The sequence below is a fragment of the Physeter macrocephalus genome, chromosome 18, assembly GCF_002837175.3.
Source record: "Physeter macrocephalus isolate SW-GA chromosome 18, ASM283717v5, whole genome shotgun sequence".
Taxonomy (NCBI): Eukaryota; Metazoa; Chordata; class Mammalia; order Artiodactyla; family Physeteridae; genus Physeter; species Physeter macrocephalus.
The window spans coordinates 48553432-48576128 of NC_041231.1; the positions used below are offsets into that span (position 1 = coordinate 48553432).

Sequence of the window (22697 nt, forward strand, 5' to 3'; positions counted from 1 at the left end):
ACCAGGGTTAGTCTCCTTCACTGCCTGGGTTTTCTTCCTCTGTAATGCAGCTATGGCAAAGAATACTAAGTAATAACACATGTTCAAGATGGTGATAAAAATGTGCCAAGGAAGTCGCAGAACATTATTTGAAACTCAGACCACTGTTTAGTCTGGCAGCTCTCGTTCTCTTTAATTACATGACAAAGGCCCCGTCTGTACAGCAAACACTGTAATATATTCTGACCAATAACTGTCATCATATAAAATCAGAAGCCCTGACATGGAAGAGGGTTTGGTGTTGAGACAAGAGAACTGAATTGGTAATCTGTGCTTTGTGCCTCATGTTACATTCCACTCGGTTGGATTTCACTTTGTTCTACAAAGATGACTGACAGTGACAGGTGTATGTGATGGAGTCAGACAACGCCTGGCTTCATCAACAGTAGATTAACAACAACAACGAGTCTGCAGCATAAGTACATTGCTAATTCTAAAATGGTCCATTACCTTGGTAAATCACCAAAAGAAAGTGCAAACATGAGAACAGAAATATGAGGCTAAAACTTGCCAAAAATTATCAAGGGACTCATTCTTTCAGACTTCAGAAGGTACACCAATCATACCAAAGACTTTGTTTAGCTGTTATTTCTACAGTTAGGATGCCACGATGGTTTGCTGGCTGTAATAACCAAGTAAACAAAGGTTTCTAAATTAACTAGGATTCATAAAGAGACCTAATAACTGTATAAGTACGAAATATAGAAATGTTTCATTGTCAATGTTATCTTTTCCCTTTTGCCACCGTTTTCAGTGCTGCGCATTTTTTTTTTTTTTTAATGAAGGCTCTTTTAGTGACTTGCTGGGCCTCTTCAGTCAAGTCATTTTTTAAATTTATTTATTTATTTATATTTATTTATTTGATTGCGCTGGGTATTAGTTGTGGCGGGCAGGCTCTTAGTCGTGGCGGGCAGCCTCCTTAGTTGGGGCCTGTGAACTCTTAGTTGCAGTATGCATGTGGGATCTAGTTCCTGACCAGGGATTGAACCCGAGACCCCTGCATTGGGAGCGTGAAGTCTTATCCACTGCACCACCAGGGAAGCCCCCCGTGCTGCTCATTTTAACACCATCAGAAATAAAACAAATTTGTTTTACAAGTACAAAATAACCAAAAGGCATTAGCTGATGAGTCAAAAAAATCAAAGACACCAATAAGAAAAGTTGGAAACTCCCACCAAGCAAAGATAAATAAACACGTCAGTCAAAATAAACATATCATACATTAATATTCTGGTCTGAGGCAATTGGTTCAACTGTCATCTTGACACATTCCTTAACGAACCAATTAAATGAAGATGTTAATCTGATGTTAAATAAACCAATAATTTAAAGAATACTTCTTTTAAATCCTGAAGATAATGATGCCTATGGTGGCTGGATAAAGAAATGGAAAACTGTTTATTACGGTAAAGAATAAAGTAGATTGCTTTGATGGCATACCCTATATGTAAATGAGAAATCAAGTGTTCCACTGAAGGATATCAATATTTAGATGGCAATGGCTTACGAAGGCTACTGAAGGTTTTGGTTTTACCAATGCCCATGACTGCCATCTAGCCATGTGCACTGACACTCTCACCCTAGAACTGTCCAAGGGGAAGGTCTCATTTCTACTGTCACACAGGCCACTTAGAGCTTTCACTTCCTCATAGAACTGGCAGGAAAAGCTCACTGCTGACTCACACCTATAAAACTGTTGGCACAAAACCCAGAGAAAGGTTTCTCTATGCGACTGACTCATTCCCTAATAATGACTGGTGAACTGAGCCTCCAGTGAACTAAGCCCAGTGGTCAACTACTTGGGAGGCTTGGAATGCAGTCCTAGAATTCGCATTACGCTCTGATAGCCCAGGCTAGACTCTTGTGCTAAAAGAACTGTGGTATGTGAGCAGTACCATCTTCCCAGTGCTTTCACGTCATCTCTACAATGGCCACAGAGTCTGCAGAACAGTCTCTGGCTCTGTCTGGGGGCGCACGAAGCCTGGGGCTCTTGACAGTGAAGAGCTGAGGAGGGGATGACCAGGGACCTACGGGCTGCACACACTGCCCACCACTCCAAGGTTCCCTCAAGCTGCACCAGGGAAGACATGGAGAATCACAGGCCCAAACTGTGTCTCAAATGCTTAAGTCTGAGCAAGTAATGAGCAGGTGATAAAATATGGCCAAGGGCATAGTACACCTGAGATTTAACCAACGTTCTATGGTTAGGTATGTTTCTAGGCAGAAGATATCTACTCCAGATAGAAGGCCCAGGCTAAAAAACACCTCCAAGCGGGGTTCCAGAGAGGACTGAGCTCTGTCCTACCTGAAAGAGCTAAGAATAAATAGTAATTCTGAACATGCTTAAACAGTTTAATAAGGGAAATATAATGCATTTTCCATAGCGAAAATAATGTCTTAATAATTTTTTAAAAGGCAAGTATAAAAAGAGGAACTCATAAAAAATAATGACCACAATAATCACAGTAATAGTTAACATTTTACTCTCTATCTGAAAGTAGGAAACGAAGGATAGTAACAAATGGCAACAGCCCCAAACAGAAATATGTAAACAACATTGAGGCTTTAGTACAGTTACTATCGTTTTTATAAATAGTCTAAAAATAGGAATACAGAACATAGTTTCCAGTTATCCAAATAAGAATTCAATACCTTGACCACTCAATTCAATGACCTCATCACTTCCAAACTCTTTTCTAATCCCCCCCTCAGGCACCCAGTTTCTAGACAGTTTTATGACTACTAATTGCACCACTTCAAAAGCCTCACTTTCAAGCATCCCAGAGGCAGAGCATCACTTCCTAACTTCCCGGCTCAACTACCCCTACGCCCGTGCACTGGGTTCTAACACCTCTCCCTTAGGGAGCATTGCAGGGGTTACCCCCCTAGGAGGCAAGGATATCAGTCTAGCAACACCTCTCCCTTAGGGAGCATTGCAGGGGTTACCCCCCTAGGAGGCAAGGATATCAGTCTAGCAAGGCACTGCTCACACTGTTGCTTCATCAGTTTTACCCTTCCTATGAGATCAAGGGTTGGGAAATTGTTCCATTTGAGGGCCAGAAGTAAATACTCCTGGCTTTGCAGGTCATGCGGTCTCTCCAAACTAGCCAGCTCTGCCACTGTAGCACAAAAGCAGCCACAAACGATAAATAAATGAATCAGTGTGGCTGTGTTCTGATAACATTTTATTTACAAAAGCAGGTGCGCTGGATTTGGCCCCTAAGCTGTAGTTTACCGACCTCGGTACGAGGTCATCCTCATCAACACAGAAACATCACTAAAATATTCAGAATAAACGAAAAAATTGCTTTGATCCCGTATCTCCCTCCAGCTCCCCATTTTCCAGCTCTGCTTTATAGCAAAACTCTCTTTAGAATTACTGATGTTCCCTGTCTCCACCTCATCATTCCCTTCTCAGTGAACTCCACCAGGCTTGGCCCCTGGATGCCAGTAAAAATAACCCCTAAGAAATCACTCCTGTTGCCAACTCTAACGGTTAATTCTCCATCCTCATCTTACCTACACTCACAGCAGCATCTGACACTGTCGTCACTCCCCTCATCTGAAAGTCGCAGAAAATCAGAGGCTTTGCTTCTTTAAGAATGAAGCTAGCATTAATGCAGCTCGTCACCTCAATCTTAGATGTTGTCACCTTCCCAAAGAAGCTCTTAACCACCCTCTTGAAAAGAGCCGATCCCAGCCCACCACTCTCCATTCTCTAACCCCGCTTTACTGTTCTGTACACCACTTACATCACTAGCTGAAATCATGGGGTTTTTTAATTGATTTCCTTGTTTATTGTCTATTAGCCCCATGCATTCACAAGCTCCATGAAAATCAGGACCGTGTATGTTTTGTCCAACTCAGAGAACACAACTATTTGTGAGGTGACTCAGTGAATGGATAAATAACACTAACTTTTCCTGTAGGTAGAAAAATATCAAAGCTGATTCTGCCCTGAAGTTTCATAATTCTACAATGGAAATGAACTGTAACGTTTCAAGAGACTTTGTGAAGAAGAGAAAAGAAACAAATGAACTTTCTTGTGGGCAAGTAAGGAACTACTTCAAGAGGAAATGTAAGGTGGCATTCTGTTTAAAATCCCTTAACATCTATTTAAATAAAGAAGGAAGGAACTGTGAATTATTGTTGATTGTAGCCCCCAGAACGCCAGGGACTGCTCTGACCAAAGACTTCAACTAAATGCTGACTTTCAACACGACAAGTGAGTGGCTCAAGCTCAGGCACCACCATGTGACCAAAGACACATCAGCATGTTGGGCTCTTGGCCAGGCCCTGGTTGCCACTCCATAAGGAAAGTTGTCACTGGTCCCATGAGAGTCAGAGGAGGATAACGGAAGTGAGTAAGCCTCCAGCATACATGGTTGCTATGAGAATACAGATTCAAGAGATTAAGTTGTTTCTAAGGACCGAGATAAACAGTCTCAATGGACCCACCTGATCCCCATACAGTAAGGTTAGGCAATAAAGTGTGTACCAAGTCACCAGGAACTTAGGGGAAATCTCTGTGATGATGAACAAGATAATAGAAGAAAATAAGCAGAAGTATTACTACCACTTGCACCAGGAAAAACTCACATAAGAGTTTTTTATTTCCTGAAAAGATTTTTAAAAACGTCAAAACAGATTTGGATCAATTACTATTGATCTTCCTCACAAATCACTAAGGAAAACAGAATGCCTTGGATCAAACTCCTAAGGCTTTAGATTGGCGTCCTTCCATAATTCTATCAGAATACTGGGATGGATGGAGAGAAGTAATTTAATACCTACTCCATGAGTGCTTACGTAAAGACTTCCATTAGGGGCTTCCCTAGTGGCGCAGTGGTTGGGAGTCTGCCTGCCGGTGCAGGGGACAGGGGTTCGAGCCCTGGTCTGGGAAGATCCCACATGCCGCAGAGCGGCTGAGCCCATGTGCCGCAGCTGCTGAGCCTGCACTGTAGAGCCCACGAGCCACAACTACCGAGCCCACGCGCCACATCTACTGAAGCCTGTGCACTCTGGAGCCCGTACTCTGCAACAGGAGAGGCCACCGCAGTGAGGGGCTCACGCACCGCAGCGAAGAGTAGCCCCTGCTCGCGGCAACTGGAGAGAGCCTGTATGCAGCAGCGAAGACCCAACACAGCCAAAACTAATAAATAAATAAATAAAAATAATAAATAAAATTTAAAAATTTATTTTTTTTAAAAAAAGACTTACATTAGTTCCTGTAGGAGACAGGATAATGCATTATATCATAATTAACCTAATAAGGAAGGATTTCAACCCTGTAAGTGTGGTTTAAGTCATGAGCAGAGGAGGGTTCAAAATCCAGGAGAGTGAGGGAAGGTACAGGTCAGCAACCAGGATATTACTAACCAGAATTGTGCCAAGAGCTGCCTCAATGATAAAAATACAGAGAGAGGAGTGCCAGAACCTAATGATGATGGCAGAGGGAAACAAAGGAGAATCATGCATGTGCTATTATCAGATCCACACGACACTGAAGACAAGCATGTTGAGGAACTGGACCACTCTTACAGGTAAATGTGACACAAAGAAACTTAAAACAATCCTATTTCAAAATCCACTGTGATATTCACTTGGGTGTCTTTTAAAATGTGGCTCTGCTGGATAGTACAAACAACAGTGGACTAGGAGGTCTAGATCCGAAAAAAACCTTTTTTAAAGTTCTCCACTTGTCATTGTATATATATTTTTTATTTTTATTTTTTTTTTTTTTGCGGTACGCGGGCCTCTCACTGTTGCGGCCTCTCCCGTTGCGGAGCACAGGCTCCGGACGCGCAGGCTCAGCGGCCATGGCTCACGGGCCCAGCCACTCCGCAGCATGTGGGATCTTCCCGGACTGGGGCATGAACCCGCGTCCCCTGCATCGGCAGGCGGACTCTCAACCACTGCGCCACCAGGGAAGCCCCCAGGTGAATGTTTGATGATTCTTTGACATCTTAAGATCTTACTAACTCTGGGGGGAAGGCCCCTCCCAGAGCCAGACAGTTCCCAGAGATAACAAACTACTGTCCTTTGAGCTTGCTTTTCCTATGCAAGCCAACCAAACCCCCAACAGCCTCCTTTATATGGAACACTTAAACTCCAAGCCACTGTTTCCCTGGCCTAACCATCCCAGGGCCAGGTACCAGCTAAGTAGAGATAAACCCCACACCTCAGAGCCCACTGAAATTATTCAAGCAGCCAATCCTAAGCCTGCTCACCCACTCCTACCCCTTGTCAACTACAACAAAGGCTCTGGGCCATGTTTTCCTCTTCCTTCCTCTGCCTCCTGACTGCCTCCGTTGCTCCCCCATGTGGCTGCCCGTGGCGTGGTGTGCTCCCTCCTCTCGGAATCTGTGAGTGTAACACACCCTCTCTTTGGGGGCAGTCATCTCCTGGTGTGTTGATCTCAGCAATCAAGAGTAATTTTTTGTTAATGTACATTTTAATGATCTCCCCAAAGTCCCATATAGTGCTAATGTTCTAATATTTCTCTGTTCTCATGAATAAAGACAAAAAAGTTGTACTCCTTCAGTTCAGCAGTCAGGAAACATGCTCTGAAAAGGGCTAGAAAGTATATTTTTAGGCTTTGCCAGACACAAGGTCTCTGTGCCTCAAATTCGTCTGTATCTGTAGGCTGCAGAACTCTTTAACAGCATAACCACCACTCTTACCTCGCAGGCCCTGGCCCTGTGGGCCAGAGCTTGTGAATCTCTGTTTTAGACAACCAGGGAAAGCCTACAGATAAGGATGCCTTGTGAAACACGAAAAGCTTTACTGAACCCCTACTCGGATTTACCAGCACTCTATTGTACACAACTGGGGAACCACTACTTTTAAAGGTGTACAATTAACTCTAAGTGGTTGCCTTGTAAATGTCACACCAAAAAAGTAATCTGAAACCATCCACTTCTGACCCGGAAATAGCTGCTAAGTATTCATGTAACCATGAATTCACACCTGTGTTGAAAGAAAACAATGAGAAAAGATTCCTTTGTTGAAAAAAGCATCCTGTTTAAAGTCCAGGGGTCACAAACTCAACAGGGTCACAAATCAAAAAATCGTTTACAAGGAAAGCAGACAGACATCCTAATATGTGTGTATACACTCCGGATTTCCCTACAACCAGACAGTATAACATAAACACATCCATCTATAAAATCTTCCATAAGAATGTAAGGTATATTTTACCTTCAAAAAATAGTTAACAACAGTGGGAGATCTATCAAGATGGCGGAGGAGGAGGATGTGGACCTCAACTTCCCCCACCAACACATCAAAAATACATCCACATGAGAAACAATTCTCACTGAAAACTAACTGGAAACTGGCAAAAAAGACTTCTGTACAACTAAGGCTGGGATAAAGATCCACACGTAATTGGGTAGGAAGGGAAGAAAAGCAATCAGGCTGGGACCTGTGCCACTAGGAGGGAACTCAGAGGAAAGGGGAAGATACACGGATGCAGACCCACCCTGGGGAGGGAGTGCTGTGAGCCACAGATTGGGCCCCAACCCTGGGGTCCTACACAGGGGAGATGAGCCCCCGTGGCTGGCTGGAGGACCACTGGGACCAACAGGAGGTCTGTGGAAAGCCTGGACTCCACGCCTGCACAAGTGCATGCTAGCTTGTCCCAGAGGCAGGATGGAGAGCGCAAACTGAGGACTGCTCTAGGGGAGTGAGTGGCTGTGAGGAACAAAGGGGACTTGGACTCACTGTGTCTGAGCAGAGCAAGGGAAACAACTGCTGGTGCCTCTGCAGGAGGCGCACTGGAGACAGATCGAACCTCTGTCTGCAGCTGACATGAACCAAAAGCCCCCACGGGACCCCTTGCTTCAGCACTGCCCCCTCTGGGGCAAGGGTCGCAGGGCAAGGAGCAGGGAAGGCACACGCTTAAAGGCAAAGAGCCAGCTCGGGCCCGACCGTTAGGGCCTCTGCTCTACAACCTGGGATCAGACCCTGCCCCTGTTAGGTGGTGACGGCCACTGAGCAGAGGGGTGGTCCCGCCTCACACCTGGTGCCAGCTCTAGCCCCTCCATCTCCAGCTCCACCCCTACCTAGGAGAGAGCTGCCAGCACACACTGAGGAATGATGTGACTTGGGTCCACGTCAAATCCAGATCTCCCACAAAAGGCACTGGGCACATGCACTCTACACAGGGACGCTCCCATATAAGGACAACACTTCAAGACAGCAATCTCTAAGTGTTTCACCTAAATTTACAGAGGCAGAGTAAGTTAAGCAAAATGAAAAGGCAGAGAAACAGGTCTCAATTGAAAGAGCAAAAGAAAACCCTCTTGTTTGCACGTTGTAATCACCTGGTGAGCTTCAAAAACTACTGATGTCTAAGTCCAGCCTTAGAGATTGTGATTTACTTGGCCTGGGATATGGCCTGGGTTTTAGACTTTCTAAAAGATCCCCAGATGATATTATGTACCTTGTGATGAAGCAATTCCACTTCTCATTATTTATCTTATCCATATACATACACGCATGATGAATAATTAATTCATTAATTATTAATTGTACCCTTGTTTTATAATACCAACAGATTAGAAAAACATAAGGTGACTTGTCACCAAAAGGTGACTTGTTAAACAAACACGGAATATTCATAAAATGTAATACTATGTATCTGGGTTTTTTTTAAAGTACAGATGGTATGTGAATTATGTCTCAATAAAGCTGTTATACATATTTTTGAAAAGAAGTACAGAATGGTGCAGTCGACATACTACCATATATGTGAAAGATAATATACACACTCACACAAACTGGTCAAAGGGTGGCTATCTCTTGGGGTGAAAATATGCTTTTCTATGTAAACTCTTTCAAATACTGAAATTTGAAATGTGTTATGTATTAACTCTTAAAAATAAATTTTAAAAATTAAAATGAAACTTAAAATCAGTCTGGTCATATCATTCTCCAGGCAAACAGAATTTTTATAAGCTAACATTCAAAGGGGCATGAGGGAACATTTTGGAATGATGGAAATACTCTATCTTGATAGTGGTGATGGTTGCACAATTGCGTATGTTTCTCAAAACTCAGACAACTGCATACCTAAAATGAGTGAATTTTACTCTATGTAAGCTTATACTGCAATAAACCTGACTTTAAAAAAAAAATTTTAAAGCTTACATGACAACCAGACCTTGTGAACAATGCTAGTAGGAATGTAAATTGTTACAACCAATTTGGAAAACTGCTTGGCAGTATCTACTGGATCTGGGCAAGCACAAGCTCCGTGTGACAGTATTTCCATTCTAGAAGGGATACACAATGGAGACACATACATGGATTCACAAGTAGCCTACAAAGTAACAGCCATGGTCATGCTACTCACAACAGCAAAAAAAAAAAAAAAAAATAGGAATAGTGCAGACACTGTTAGAAGTAAAACAGATTAGTGGCCTGTAATGTATTTGTGCAATGGAAAGCCAGGCAGGAGGTGTTTCAGTTTGAAGGGTGGCAATGCCAAGACCAAGGACTGATGGCAAAGAGCATGAGCAAAAAGCAAAATACAAATGGCCCTTAACCATATAAAGAAATAATCAACTTCACTCATGAAAAGGAAAATGCAAATTAAAATTACAATGAAATAACCTCTCATCACCCTGGCAAAGTTCCAAAGTTTAACAACAAATTCTGATAGCAAGGTTGTAGGGGGCCAGGCATCCTCAAACATGTCCTTTGGAGATGCAAAATGGTAAAGTCCCCACCATAGGGCAATTTGGCCGAACCTGAAAAAAAATTTTAAGTGCATTTATCCTTTGATACACAAATACCGTATCTAGGGATTTATCCTATAAGACGTACATGCATACATACAAAATGAAGTATGAAGATTATTCATTCTTTGCTCTATCACTAGATTAGAAAGAACTCAAGTCTATCCATTAGACATTAATGAGACAAAGTATGGTATAGCTATACAATGGAAGAGTTTATAACTGTAAAACACAACGTGGAAGCTCTCTATGTATCGACATAGAAACAAAATTGGGGGAAAAAGTCATAGGGTAGAAAAACATACATAATATGCTATTTGTGTGTGAAAGGGAGAAATGAGAAAACACACAGTCACATTAGTTTGCCTTTGGACATAAAAGGAATAAAGCAGTCAGCCGTAAGGGATATAATGGGAGATGAGGAAAGACCACAGTGGACAAAGGAAGGAACAGGTCTTCTCGGTATTACCTTTTTATATTGTTTTTTTCCCCCAAATAGAAATGTATTACCCATTTCGAAATGTTGGACTTAAAATTCGTTTTTGAAAAAAAAGAAAATCCAGTTAGGGAAATAAAAATCTTCCTTTCCCCCACCCCCCCTTCTAGGTATATGAATGGATTTTGCAAAATGCACACAGGTTGCTAGGGCCTGTGAGATCTAGAACCTCCCTTTAGAAGGGGTTGGGGGGAAGAGAGCAGGTGGGTGGTAAGAGGCCTTTAATGCTTTGCTCTTGACCTCTGGAGCCTCAGCCAAAATCGACATGGGACAACTCTCATTTTAATATCCTGTTTCAAGAGAAAAGGCAAACAGAAGAGAACAGTGAATACAGAAAGAGACCCTACAAAAGGCAAAGTGGTATTTAAATGGGGTTTGGGGGTGATAAACAATTTCAGTTTACAAAATTATTAGGATATTTTTGTAGAGCAGTATTCAAAATGTATCTTGCCCCTTCAAACCCTTACACAGTTGTGTTTATTATAGCTATAACATAATTTAATTTTAAAACCATTTTCCTCATTTTAAAAATTATTTGCCTAGGCAGAAATCTTTGTGTATATATGAGTTTTTCTCTTGAACAGATACGTAGAAGTAGAACTGACGGTTGAAGGCTATGGACCTTTTACAATTGAATTTAGTGAATAAATATTAAGAGGTTCAAGTTTATCAGTAGATAAGTGAATGCAAAATGAAATGAAATCCCATTTTCATCCATAAGTTTGGCAAAGATATTGCCAAGAGTGTGACTAAATACTGATATGAAAAGATCTTCAAATAATTTTGATAAATGAAAAGGCAAATTTCAGAAAAACATATACCCAATGATACTATCTATGATTTTTTTAAAAACTGACCACTACAAAGCAAAGCTATTTAAATTCAGTATATACATACTGAATTTAAATAGCCCCCAAAAGAGTTCAGGAAGAACACCCACCAAAATAATAACAAGTATTAGCCCTGGGGGAGAGACCTGTGCAGCAGTGGTGGGGAATGAGGAAGCTCAGGGGACCTCTTGATTATACTGTTGGAATTTAATACAAAGACAATATATTCAAGTATTAATTATGCAAGGAAAACAAAGAAAAAAGTTTATAAAAATTAATCCATTGAATTCTGCTTGTAAACTAAAAAAAAAATAAACTGACTTCTAAACCTAGTGTCTAACCATTTTAAAATAAAATGGTTATAGGTCCTCAGTTATCTGTTTCTACCTTACTAGGTTTTTTCCCTCAATATGAGGAAATTCAGATGAATTTAATAAAGAGTTGGCAAGAAGAGAAAGTAGCCTGAAAACATGCCACATCAATGAGCAAGAGTCAACATAAAAAAAAGGAAATGCAATCTGTTCAATCTAATGAAAGGATAAAATCAGTATACAATATTCCCACTTGGTATCAAAGGTCCAGAAAAGAAACAACTATCTGAATTTGGCTTTAACTCCTAACACTGATTCACTCTTTAGACATAAATTTCTTCTGTAGGAATAGAGAATGGTGCCTTCTGAGTGAGAAATTTAGAAGGCTCATTGGACAGACTTCTAAAAGACTACAGAAACACAGGATTCAGAATTACCAACAATATAAAGGGTTAAGTGCTCCCCAAATTCTTCTGCAACGCGGCACAGGGAGTACAGGGTAATGTTTATATGTCACTCTCTGGAAACAAATGAGGCTGCTCACAGCAGAAAGAAATAGGCCTGAGAGCTGTGACAGGCCCCACACTGTGGCTGACCTGAAGACCCAGAGCACCGGGGCAGCCCTGCAACTGGGTCATGGCATACCCCGGGCCCCGGCACACCCCTTGAGAAGGCTGTCTTAGGTCAGCCTTTCACTCAATACAGATACTCTACAAATAGCCTTTTTTGTTCAGCACTAACAATATGATGCTGGCTCATCACTATGCAGGACTTGTAAACAGAAGACTAGATGAAATCCAGGTGGTTCGGACTGTATGATTTAGTTCTCTGAGAAAGATCAAAGGGAAACTCTACAGGTGCACTGCACCTACAGGTACAGGATCCAAACCCAAAAGGTCCTCACATATCACCCATACAACCAAAACTAGTCTTCTTGCTTGAAAGCAACAACTCTTCTCTTGCCTTTCTGCAGAGTTGGGTGCTCTCTGACAAACCCTTCTTTGCAAGTGTGAAGCAGCTGCTGCTACACTAGGCAACTAGCACTAAAATATTTGGTATCATCACAGGTAGAGTCTTCAATAAAGACAAAAAGCTCTCCACTACTCAATGAAAGTATGTCAACTAAAAAAATAAATAAATAATAAGGACTTAACTGGTGGCTCACAGGTTAAGAATCCGCCTGCCAATGCTGGGGACGCAGGTTCGAGCTCTAGTCAGGGACGGTCCCACATGCCACGGAGTAATGAAGCGCGTGCGCCACAACCACTGAGCCTGCGCTCTAGAGCCCACGAGCCACAACTACTGAGGCCACGTGCCACAACTACTGAAGCCTGTGCGCCTAGAGCCCGTGCTCCGCAACAAGAGAAGCCACCACAATGAGAAGCCCGCGCACCACAGCGAAGAGTAGCCCCCATTTGCCGCAACTACAGAAAGCCCACATGCATCAACAAAGACCCGATGCAGCCAAAAATAAATAAATAAATTTATTTTTAAAAAAGCATTAATTCTTTTAAAAAAGCAGAAATATTATAGTCTATAAATACTACGGAGGTTTAATAAATAATTGTTCAGTACAATGAGGCGAGAATTGACTTTTTACAAGTATATGTGTTTATTTTTGTGTACGGTGTTAGAGAGTGTTCTAATTTCATTCCTTTACATGTAGCTGTCCAGTTTTCCCAGCACCACTTATTGAAGAGGCTGTCTTTTCTACATTGTATATCCTTGCCTCCTTTGTCATAGATTAGGGGACCATATGCGCGTGGGTTTATCTCTGGGCTTTCTATCCTGTTCCATTGATCTATTTTCTATCCTGTTCCATTGATCTATATTTCTGTTTTTGTGCCAGCACCATACTGTCTTGATTACTGTAGCTTTGTAGTATAGTCTGAAGTCAGGGAGCCTGATTCCCCCAGATCTGTTTTTCTTTCTCAAGATTGCTTTGGCTATTCAGGGTCTTTTGTGTTTCCACACAAATTGTGAAACTTTTTGTTCTAGTTCCGTGAAAAATGACATTGGTAGCTTGATAGGGATTGCACTGAATCTGTAGACTGCTTTGGGCAGTAGAGTCATTTACACAAAAATAAACTCAAAATGGATTAAAGTCTAAATGTAAGGTCAGACACTATAACACTCTTAGAGGAAAACATAGGCAGAACACTCTTTGCCATAAATCACAGTAAGATCCTTTTTGACCCACCTCCCAGAGAAACAGAAATAAAAACAAAAATAAACAAATGGGACCTACTGAAACTTCAAAGCTTTTGCACAGCAAAGGAAACCATAAACAAGATGAAAAGACAACCCTCAGAATGAGAGAAAATATTTGCAAATGAAGCAACTGACAAAGGATTAATCTCCAAAATTTACAAGCAGCTCATGCAGCTCAATATCAAAAAAAAAACAAAACGAACAATCCAATCCAAAAATGTGCAGAAGACCTAAATAGACATTTCTCCAAAGAAGATATACAGATTGCCAACAAACACATGAAAGGATGCTCAACATCACTAATCATTAGAGAAATGCAAATCAAAACTACAATGAGGTATCACCTCACACCAGTCAGAATGGCCATCATCAAAAAATCTAGAAACAATAAATGCTGGAGAGGGTGTAGAGAAAAGGGAACCCTCTTGCACTGTTGGTGGCAATGTAAATTGATACAGGTACTATAGAGAACAGTATAGAGGTTCCTTAAAAAACTACAAATAGAACTACCATACGACCCAGAAATCCCACTATTGGGCATATACCCCGAGAAAACCATAATTCAAAAAGAACCATGTACCACAATGTTCATTGCAGCTCTATTTATAATAGCCAGGACACGGAAGCAACCTAAGTGTCCATCAACAGATGAATGGATAAAGAAGACGTGGCACATATATATACAATGGAATATTACTCAGCCATAAAAAGAAATGAAATCCAGTTATTTGTAGTGAGGTGGAGGGACCTAGAGACTGTCATACAGAGTGAAGTAAGTCAGAAAGAGAAAAACAAATACCGTATGCTAACACATATATATGGAATCTAAAACAACAACAAAAAAATGGTTCTGATGAGCCCAGGGGCAGGACAGGAATAAAGACACAGACGTAGAGAATGGACTTGAGGATGTGGGGAGGGGAAAGGGTAAGCTGGGACAAAGTGAGAGAGTAGCACTGACATATATACACTACCAAATGTAAAATAGATAGCTAGTGGGAAACAGCCGCATAGCACAGGAGACCAGCGCATAGCACAGGAGACCAGCTCGGTGCTTTGTCACCACCTAGAGGGTTGGGATGGGGAGGGTGGGAGGGAGACGCAAGAGGGAGGGGATATGGGGATATATGTATACATATAGCTGATTCGCTTTGTTATACAGCAGAAACTAACACCACATTGTAAAGCAATTATACTCCAATAAAGATGTTAAAAAGAATAAAAGTTTATGTGTTAGTATCTTCTCTTTAAAGAATTTATAATTTTAAAGCATTATGAATTCCACAGTATGCAAACTCTAATAAAGAATAAAAATATGAGAACATGACCCAAAACACCACAGATGACAGATACTACAAACCATAAAACATGAAAATTTACCACTTTGGTAACTCAAACGTAAGCCTCGTAGAATCTCATCATCTTTCACAACATTTTCAGAACACAGAAAATTCACTTTCTAGATGAGAAACAAAGAAAAGAAAATTTGAAGTGACAGTACCTGGTAAAAGTTGGGTTGTGTTCAGTCATGGCAACTAGCAGCTTCAGAGCATATGCTGGTACAGGGTCAGGCTCCGTGAGGATGTGCTCGTACCTGAAATGACAACGTGATTAAAAAACACTCAGTGCTTTTGTCACTTAACGTTTCCTCTGAACAACAGAAACAATATTCCATGTTTTAAACATGTGGAGGAAAATAGATACTGAAATAAATGTATGAGATATAGGACTGGTACTTGCCAATGGTGGTGATGATACTGACCTACTTCACAGAGCAGGGATGTTGGGAAGATTCAATGAGACAATCCAAGTAAAATGACTAGCACTGAGCTGCGCACACAGTAAGAGACCCAGAAACATGAGGCATTTGTGTCGGGCGTCGCAAGACCACCCTCACATTCAGGGATTCTAGAGGACTCATGAGACTCACATACAGTTGTATTTATAGTACAGACTTAGTACAGCAGCACAGCAAGGGCACACAGCTGAGTCGTAAGGGAGACAGACACAGGTGGAGGCTGGAAGATTCCGCGTGCAAACTTCCTTATCCTCTCTCCCTCCCACGAGCGGTCACACAGAGCACACTCTCCCCCCAGCCACAAAAACGCAGCATGTGTGCGTGATGTTACTGCCCAAGGAAGCCCCTTAGACACTCAAGTGACCAAGGTATTTATCACGTGGGGCTGGTCGCATAGGCAACCTAACATGTATCAAAAATCCCAGACTCCCAGAATGAAAGCAGGCATCCAGCATAAACCATACTGTCTGCACAAACAGTCTGGGTACAGTGGACTACCCTCATCAGTTAAACACTGACTGGCAGCTCTCTGAGAGCCAAGTTCCAAGATGGGAGCCAAGGCCAACCTTGCAAGCAGGGCTTTCTCAGGAGAGCAGTCTCAGATCTGCTGTGTCAACTCTTTGCTGAATGGCATTCTTAGAAATACTTTAGAACCTGAAATGAAAAGTATTACCAGAGAGAATAAAACTCAAAATGTCTTCATCAAAAGTTTCCACTGCGCTCCCATGTTATTTGCTAGATACAGAGCTGGCCTGTATACCGTGTGTGACCTACTTAGGTTCAGCTATCCAGTAAACTACACCATGTAGATGCTCAATTAATAAGCACCAAATGAATGAATGAATGAATAAATGGACAAACTAACCAATCAACTTTACGACTTAACTCTCCAGAACCACCAACAAACGAGGGAGCAAAACATCTCCAAAAGTCCAAAATGTGTATTTAAAACTCCATGACATGAAGCAGATGTTTTATCCTCTAGAGAAGAGGGCCCCAGGCTCTTACTCAGAGCCTATTTACTCTCATTTTGGAAATCATTACATAACAAGCTTAATTATGCAGCCTCTAAGCCCACAGTCTTTAAAAAAGGAGCCAAGTAAAGGGAGGAGAGGGACTACTACAGAAAGACAACCAAAGAATTACAAGAAGTGGGGCTTGAAAGCATAGGAAAAACAAAAGACAGCAAACCCAAGAACTCCTAGCAGAAAGCAGTCCAGGGAGCATTTAACAGAGAGGAAGCAGACACTCATCCCCCAATGGGACCTGAGGGCCCATTACACACCATAATGTTCAAAACAGGGGTAGTGAGTCAAGTAAATGTTAAACTGGGTAGAGCACTCTGTTTAAGGAGCCAGGAAGTACCATATTCTAGTAATTTTTCTTATGAAATATTTTTAAACTACAGCAATTAAAGATTCACCCATGTATGACAAAGATAAAAGACAAAATACCAATTGTTCATAAATAAAATATTAAAAATAAAAATCAAATTGAGGAAAACCAGACATTTTATCATACAAATAAAAATCAAGGAACATCTTTAGAGGTGATAAAAATGTATCTGTAAAATTAACATACAATTCGAAATTTTTTTTAAAAGGAACAACTCAGCATTTACCTTTTCTTAATAGTCTTATAAAATAAAAAGCTCTTATCATCCTCAATTGGGGGTACCCAAGACTACCTTTAGGTTCAATGATTTGCTAGACGGACTCACAGAACTCAGAAAAGCTGTTATGTTCCCGATTGCGGTTTATCACAGAGAAAGGATACTGGTTAAAATCAGCAAAGATGAAAGGCACATAGTACAGAGTCCAGGAGGGACCAGGCACAAGCTTCTAGCTGTCCTCTCCCAGTGGACTTGTGTGGACAGGGCTTAATCCTCCCAGCAACAATGCGTGACAACACGTGTGAAGTACTGTCAGCCAGGGAAGCACTGGCGTCCCGGGTTTTATTAGCAGTCAGTCGCTTAGGTGTGGAGTGCCTGGGTGGCTAACCTCTGTCTCCAGCCCGTCCGAGGGTCAAGCTGATATGGTGTGGCCCAATGCCCCGCCGTAATTCACATTGTTAGTGTGAATTACCTGGCATGGCTCAAGGCCCCAGGGATACAGACTCTCTTATCAGGAAGGATATTCCAAAGGCTCAGAAGTTCTCTTCCAGAAGGGAGTCAAGAGCCAGTTTCTTCATAATGTGCAGGGTTTGAACCACCCCACCCCTGCTGAGCTAAGCCTTTGCAGCACACATCCTTAACAGGGAAACTGAGGCACTGCTGAGTTTATAGTGAGGCATTAAAGTCAGAGATAAGAGAAGAATGCACTCTTCCACTGATTACTGGTATTTGCAAATTGTCAGCCAGAAAATTTCAACAGAAGTAGGGGTAAGAAGCTTCTTAGGAGTCACTCACATACCCCAGATGACCAGCTCCCCTCGTCCCCACTCCCAGATTTACTGGAATCACTGAGGGAAGGACCACAAAACTATGAATTTTAAAAAGCTGCCCATGGGATGTCCTTACTCACATGCTTGTATAGAAAGCAGAGGAGAGTATATGGACAACTAGTTAGAAATATAATAGAGAAAACAATCTCAAGAGGACTGACAAATATGAAACATTTTGAAAGGGACTTAAGAATATGTAGAACCTACGTTTAAAAACAAAACACTGATGAAACTTTTACTGTCTGAAATACAAATGTGTTGAGGTTGTTTGAAGGTTATCTAACCTTGAAACAGGAGGGAAGGATGAAGCTTGTACCAGCCTAACGCGTAACAATTTTCCCAAAGAATATTGCTATGTTTTTTCCCCCTTGGAAAAAGAAGGGTAAATTTTATAATGGATATGTTTAGAATAGAAATATTGATATATTGAACATATTTTAGATAGGTTTCTAATGGTCAGCAAGAACTAGCCAAAAGAATGCTGTGATTTATTAAGCTTGTCTTTCTCAAGAGAGAGAATGCAACTGAGCTGATAGTAATTGTATTTTGCACTCCTCTGAATAAGACTTGGCAGGAAAACAAAACAAAAAAAAGATAACCCCATACTCCTGAAATGGCTATAAAGGAGAGTGACCCGTGAGGAGCTGGCCCACTTGGATGGACGGGGGCTGGAGAGGAGCATTCCAAGTGCCCTGAGCCCGGCCAGAGACTGCAATCGCTATCGACATGAGAGCATGCTGTCCAGATAGTGTCCCAACACCCCTCTCTTCCACTTCTAGGATCCTCCCCAAATAAGGGATCTTTGCTAGGTCCCAAACAGCTGAAAACCAGGCAAGGAAAGCCATTCATACTAAACTCTCTATCCAAGAGGAGAGAAAAGTGCTAAAAATCACATATTCAGGGATCCGAGGGATAGACTCTTCCCTACCTTGTCAAGTGCCTGGAGTAACCAGTGTCAAGCAGGTAGGCTGGCAGAACATTGAAACAGGCTACCTAAATAACTGATTATTGTGAGGAGTTATTCTGGGGGTGTGACCAAAGAATTGGCCACATGGAAAGAAGTGCCTATTTCATTGAGGAAAAGGGGAGGCACCATATTTTAAAAAGGTCCACTCTGCTGGAATTAAACCCCAAACTCACATTTCACATGTCAATGGAGTGTCCTCTGAGAACTTGGGAGGAAAGAGTGATTCCAGGATACCCAAGGAATTTTAAGGACAAATACAATGAGGAAGAACCTGCTAAAAGAAAAGCTAAAGTACTTTACAAAACCACTAGAATTCTTAAGTGTAGCGTGGGATCAAGAATAGACACACAAATTAAAAGGAAAGAAAGGTAACCCAACATTGGACAAGAAAGAGTCATCGCAGAAAGGGAGACAGAATGGTCAGTCCATATCTTAACAAAATGTATCATCAATAAATTAAAAATTCAAGTACAAATTTTTAACTTTGTTGAAATTAAAAAATGAGTAAATATTCACATATTCTTAGGTGAGAAGGCCTCTAAAGCATGACAACAAAGAGAAATGAAACCAAAAAATACTCAGTTTTAAAGTTTTTAAGTAGTAAATGTTTCTCAGTGGCAAAACCACCATAAACAAATCAAATGTGGGAAAATTTATTTGCAGAATATTGGTATATTTTATACATTCTTAATATATACAGAGCTATTTGCAAACCAACAACCATCCCACCAAAAAAAAAAGTACAAAATCCACCTAAGAAGACTATAAATGGCCAACAAATATGGGGAGAAAATTGTCAGCATCATGACTATCTGAGGGAATGCATGCTGAAGCTAATAAGAGTACAGAAAAACAGGCAGTTTCATAAACAGAAGCTGGTAGTATACACCGTCTGTCATCTTCAAAAAAAAATTGTCAAAACATGTCAAATGCCCTTAACATGTATTTAATTTTCAACACAGTGGTTCCACATCTAGAGATTCAACAAAAGGAAATCAGTATGCACTCAGAGATGTAGCCCTAAAAATGGTCTTTGTAGCAGTACATATAATAGTGAAATACTGGGAAAATCCTAGATATTTACTAACCAGGAATTGTTTAATGATTTTAAAACATTTCTAAATGTAGGTATAGGTAAGTAGATTACAAGACAGTCAATAAAAGAGTGTTATATAAGTATAGATACAGATATTCACAGTATGATGTCTGGGGGTAGGAGGAAGACACACGTTCCAAGGAGGAAATTTCAGAAAGTACTAAGTAAATCTCACCAGGAAGGGAGAAACCATATAGTGGAGAAGGCAGATGTTAACATAAAATGGTAGGCAAGAGGCAAAACACTGAGAGTCTTGAATGGCTGGGTAAGAACTATTAATGTTATTTTCTGCAACCTAAAGGTTTCAAGGTTTCTGAGCAAAGGAAGCTATGAGGAAGGCATTATGTTAAAATGCATTTGTAACAGCACAGGGTGGATTCCAGGCTTAAAAAGTTTAAAGGAAGGAGATGTGTGGGGTTAGATAAAGAGAAGGCTGCCAAACAGCAAAAGCATGGAGGTGAAATCTACCTTTGGAGAAGGTTGAAGACTTTCCCTGGACTGCTATGAGAAAGGGGAAGATAACCTACTCTTTTGGGCATTTTCTGTACAGGTTCTTCCAAAATTTGTACTAGGTGATATCTTGAGTCAACTCCAAAATTTTATGAACTGAGAGAGGGCATAAATCAAATAAATAGTTGGTATCTTGAGACTTTCCAATCTTGTGTTTTTATGTGACCTAAGTTCTACGTGACACTCTATTGTCTTGCATGGATGCATAGATACTTAAGCACATCAGTAGTTACATGGATACATAAGTGGATGGAGAAAGAAACAAATGGTGGGAAGATACATACATACATACATATATTACATTTTTTAAGTGAGAGAAAGATAGGTAAGACTTCAAAATAAGTATTAAATATAATTTCAGATAGTAAGCCCTAATGTCTGGGCTTCTTCGATAAAATCAACAGCAGGGCTTCCCTGGTGGTGCAGTGGTTGAGAGTCCGCCTGCCGATGCAGGGGACACAGGTTCGTGCCCCGGTCAAGGAAGATCCCACGTGCCGCGGAGCGGCTGGGCCCGTGAGCCATGGCCGCTGAGCCTGCGCGTCCGGAGCCTGTGCTCCGCAACGGGAGAGGCCACAACAGTGAGAGGCCTGCGTACCGCAAAAAAAAACAAAAACAAACAAACAAACAAAAAAAAATCAACAGCAAATTTTCATTATGAAGGCCTGAAAGGCTTAAAAAAACCAACCAAACAATGACTTCACTAAAGCAACACTCAAGGTTTACAAAATATTATCCAAAGAACTGGAGCACTAGAATTATTCTGATTCAGAAGGATGAAAGTGCCTTTACCTTTACTCTAACTCCCAAATTATCCCAATTCAGATTCCCATAGGTTGTACCCCCAAAAGAGGAAAAATCACGCCACCTAAATGCACTGATTTAGGTACACACTCAAAACATAAAAGGATTAAGTAAAAAGAACAAAGTGGAACTTTCTTTTGGTGCAAAAATATTTAATTAAATATTATCTGCAAAAAAAAACTTATCTAAGGAATGGCCAAAAATGAAATACTCCTATATATTCTGATTCCCATCAAAGATGGTCAAGTTCATGCCTATTTTAACATAGAATACTTGTAGTTAAGGGAGACAAAGATGCAATACAGAAACATCTGGATGTCCTCTGAGCCACCAACACAGAAATCAGGTAGTGAAACTCATGACTTTTGCTGGATATTATTTCAGAGACATCAACTCTACGGTGTGTTGCCACTAATAAAATCCATTTATAAATTCAAATTTCTAAAAGGAAATACAATTCTAAGTTGTCAAGGATACAGTCCTTACTGAGATTTTAAAAAACAAAGCCTTAATAATTTATGAAGTCATTATGGCCCTGATGATTGTACAGATCACAAGAGAATTGTAAAAAAAAAAAAAAAAAAAAAAAAAAAGACAGTACTCACTTTCCCCAGGAGAGAAATGCTGAAGGCCCTGATGATCGTACAGATCACAAGAGAATTGTAAAAAAAAAAAAAAAAAAAAAAGACAGTACTCACTTTCCCCAGGAGAGAAATGCTGAATGTCCTACTGTCATGTAAACACATTTATATCAGTATGATCTCTTTTCAATACAAAACACTCACAGGTAAAGAAAAATAAGAAAATAGAACAAAACATGTTCGCAAAGTGGTCCCAGTCTACCAAAGGGAAATTGCTCAGCACGTTTTTTCCCCACAGCTTGCTGCCTGGCATAAAGCCTTCCCTGACTATGCTATTGAAATAAAATAAAATAGGCCCTCCCTTCATTTCCCCCTGTCGATTAAAAAAAAAAAAAGCGTAACCTAAAAGTTGAGAATTATGTTTTATTTGGCAGACTTGTTGAGCACTTAAGCCTGAGAGGCAGCCTCTCAGATCGCTCTGAGGAACTACTCCAGAGAAGTAAGGGAGGAGCCAGGATATACAGGAGTTTTTGCATCAAAAACCAGGCAGGTAGTCGGAACATCGAAAGATTACTGCCAGTTAAAGAAAAACCATAGGGGCTTCCCTGGTGGCGCAGTGGTTGCGCGTCCGCCTGCCGATGCAGGGGAACCGGGTTCGCGCCCCGGTCTGGGAGGATCCCACATGCCGCGGAGCGGCTGGGCCCGTGAGCCATGGCCGCTGAGCCTGCGCGTCCGGAGCCTGTGCTCCGCAACGGGAGAGGCCACAGCAGAGGGAGGCCCGCGTACCACAACAAAAAAAAAAAAAAAAAAAAAAAAACCAGACACCTCAAGTGAACGAATCTAGCACTTTTCTCTGTAGGGGAAGATGCAAG

At 41.2% G+C, this 22697-nt stretch overlaps 1 protein-coding gene across 1 annotated transcript in view; it reads right to left on the reverse strand.

Annotated features, from left to right (window-relative positions):
* ULK4 (unc-51 like kinase 4) overlaps window positions 1-22697 on the reverse strand; it is a 591889-nt gene that overhangs the window by 327154 nt on the left and 242038 nt on the right. The window contains exon 30 of the mRNA XM_024117044.3: window positions 15132-15224. Coding sequence (XP_023972812.1) covers window positions 15132-15224 — 93 coding nt within the window. The remainder of the gene's footprint in view (window positions 1-15131; window positions 15225-22697) is intronic.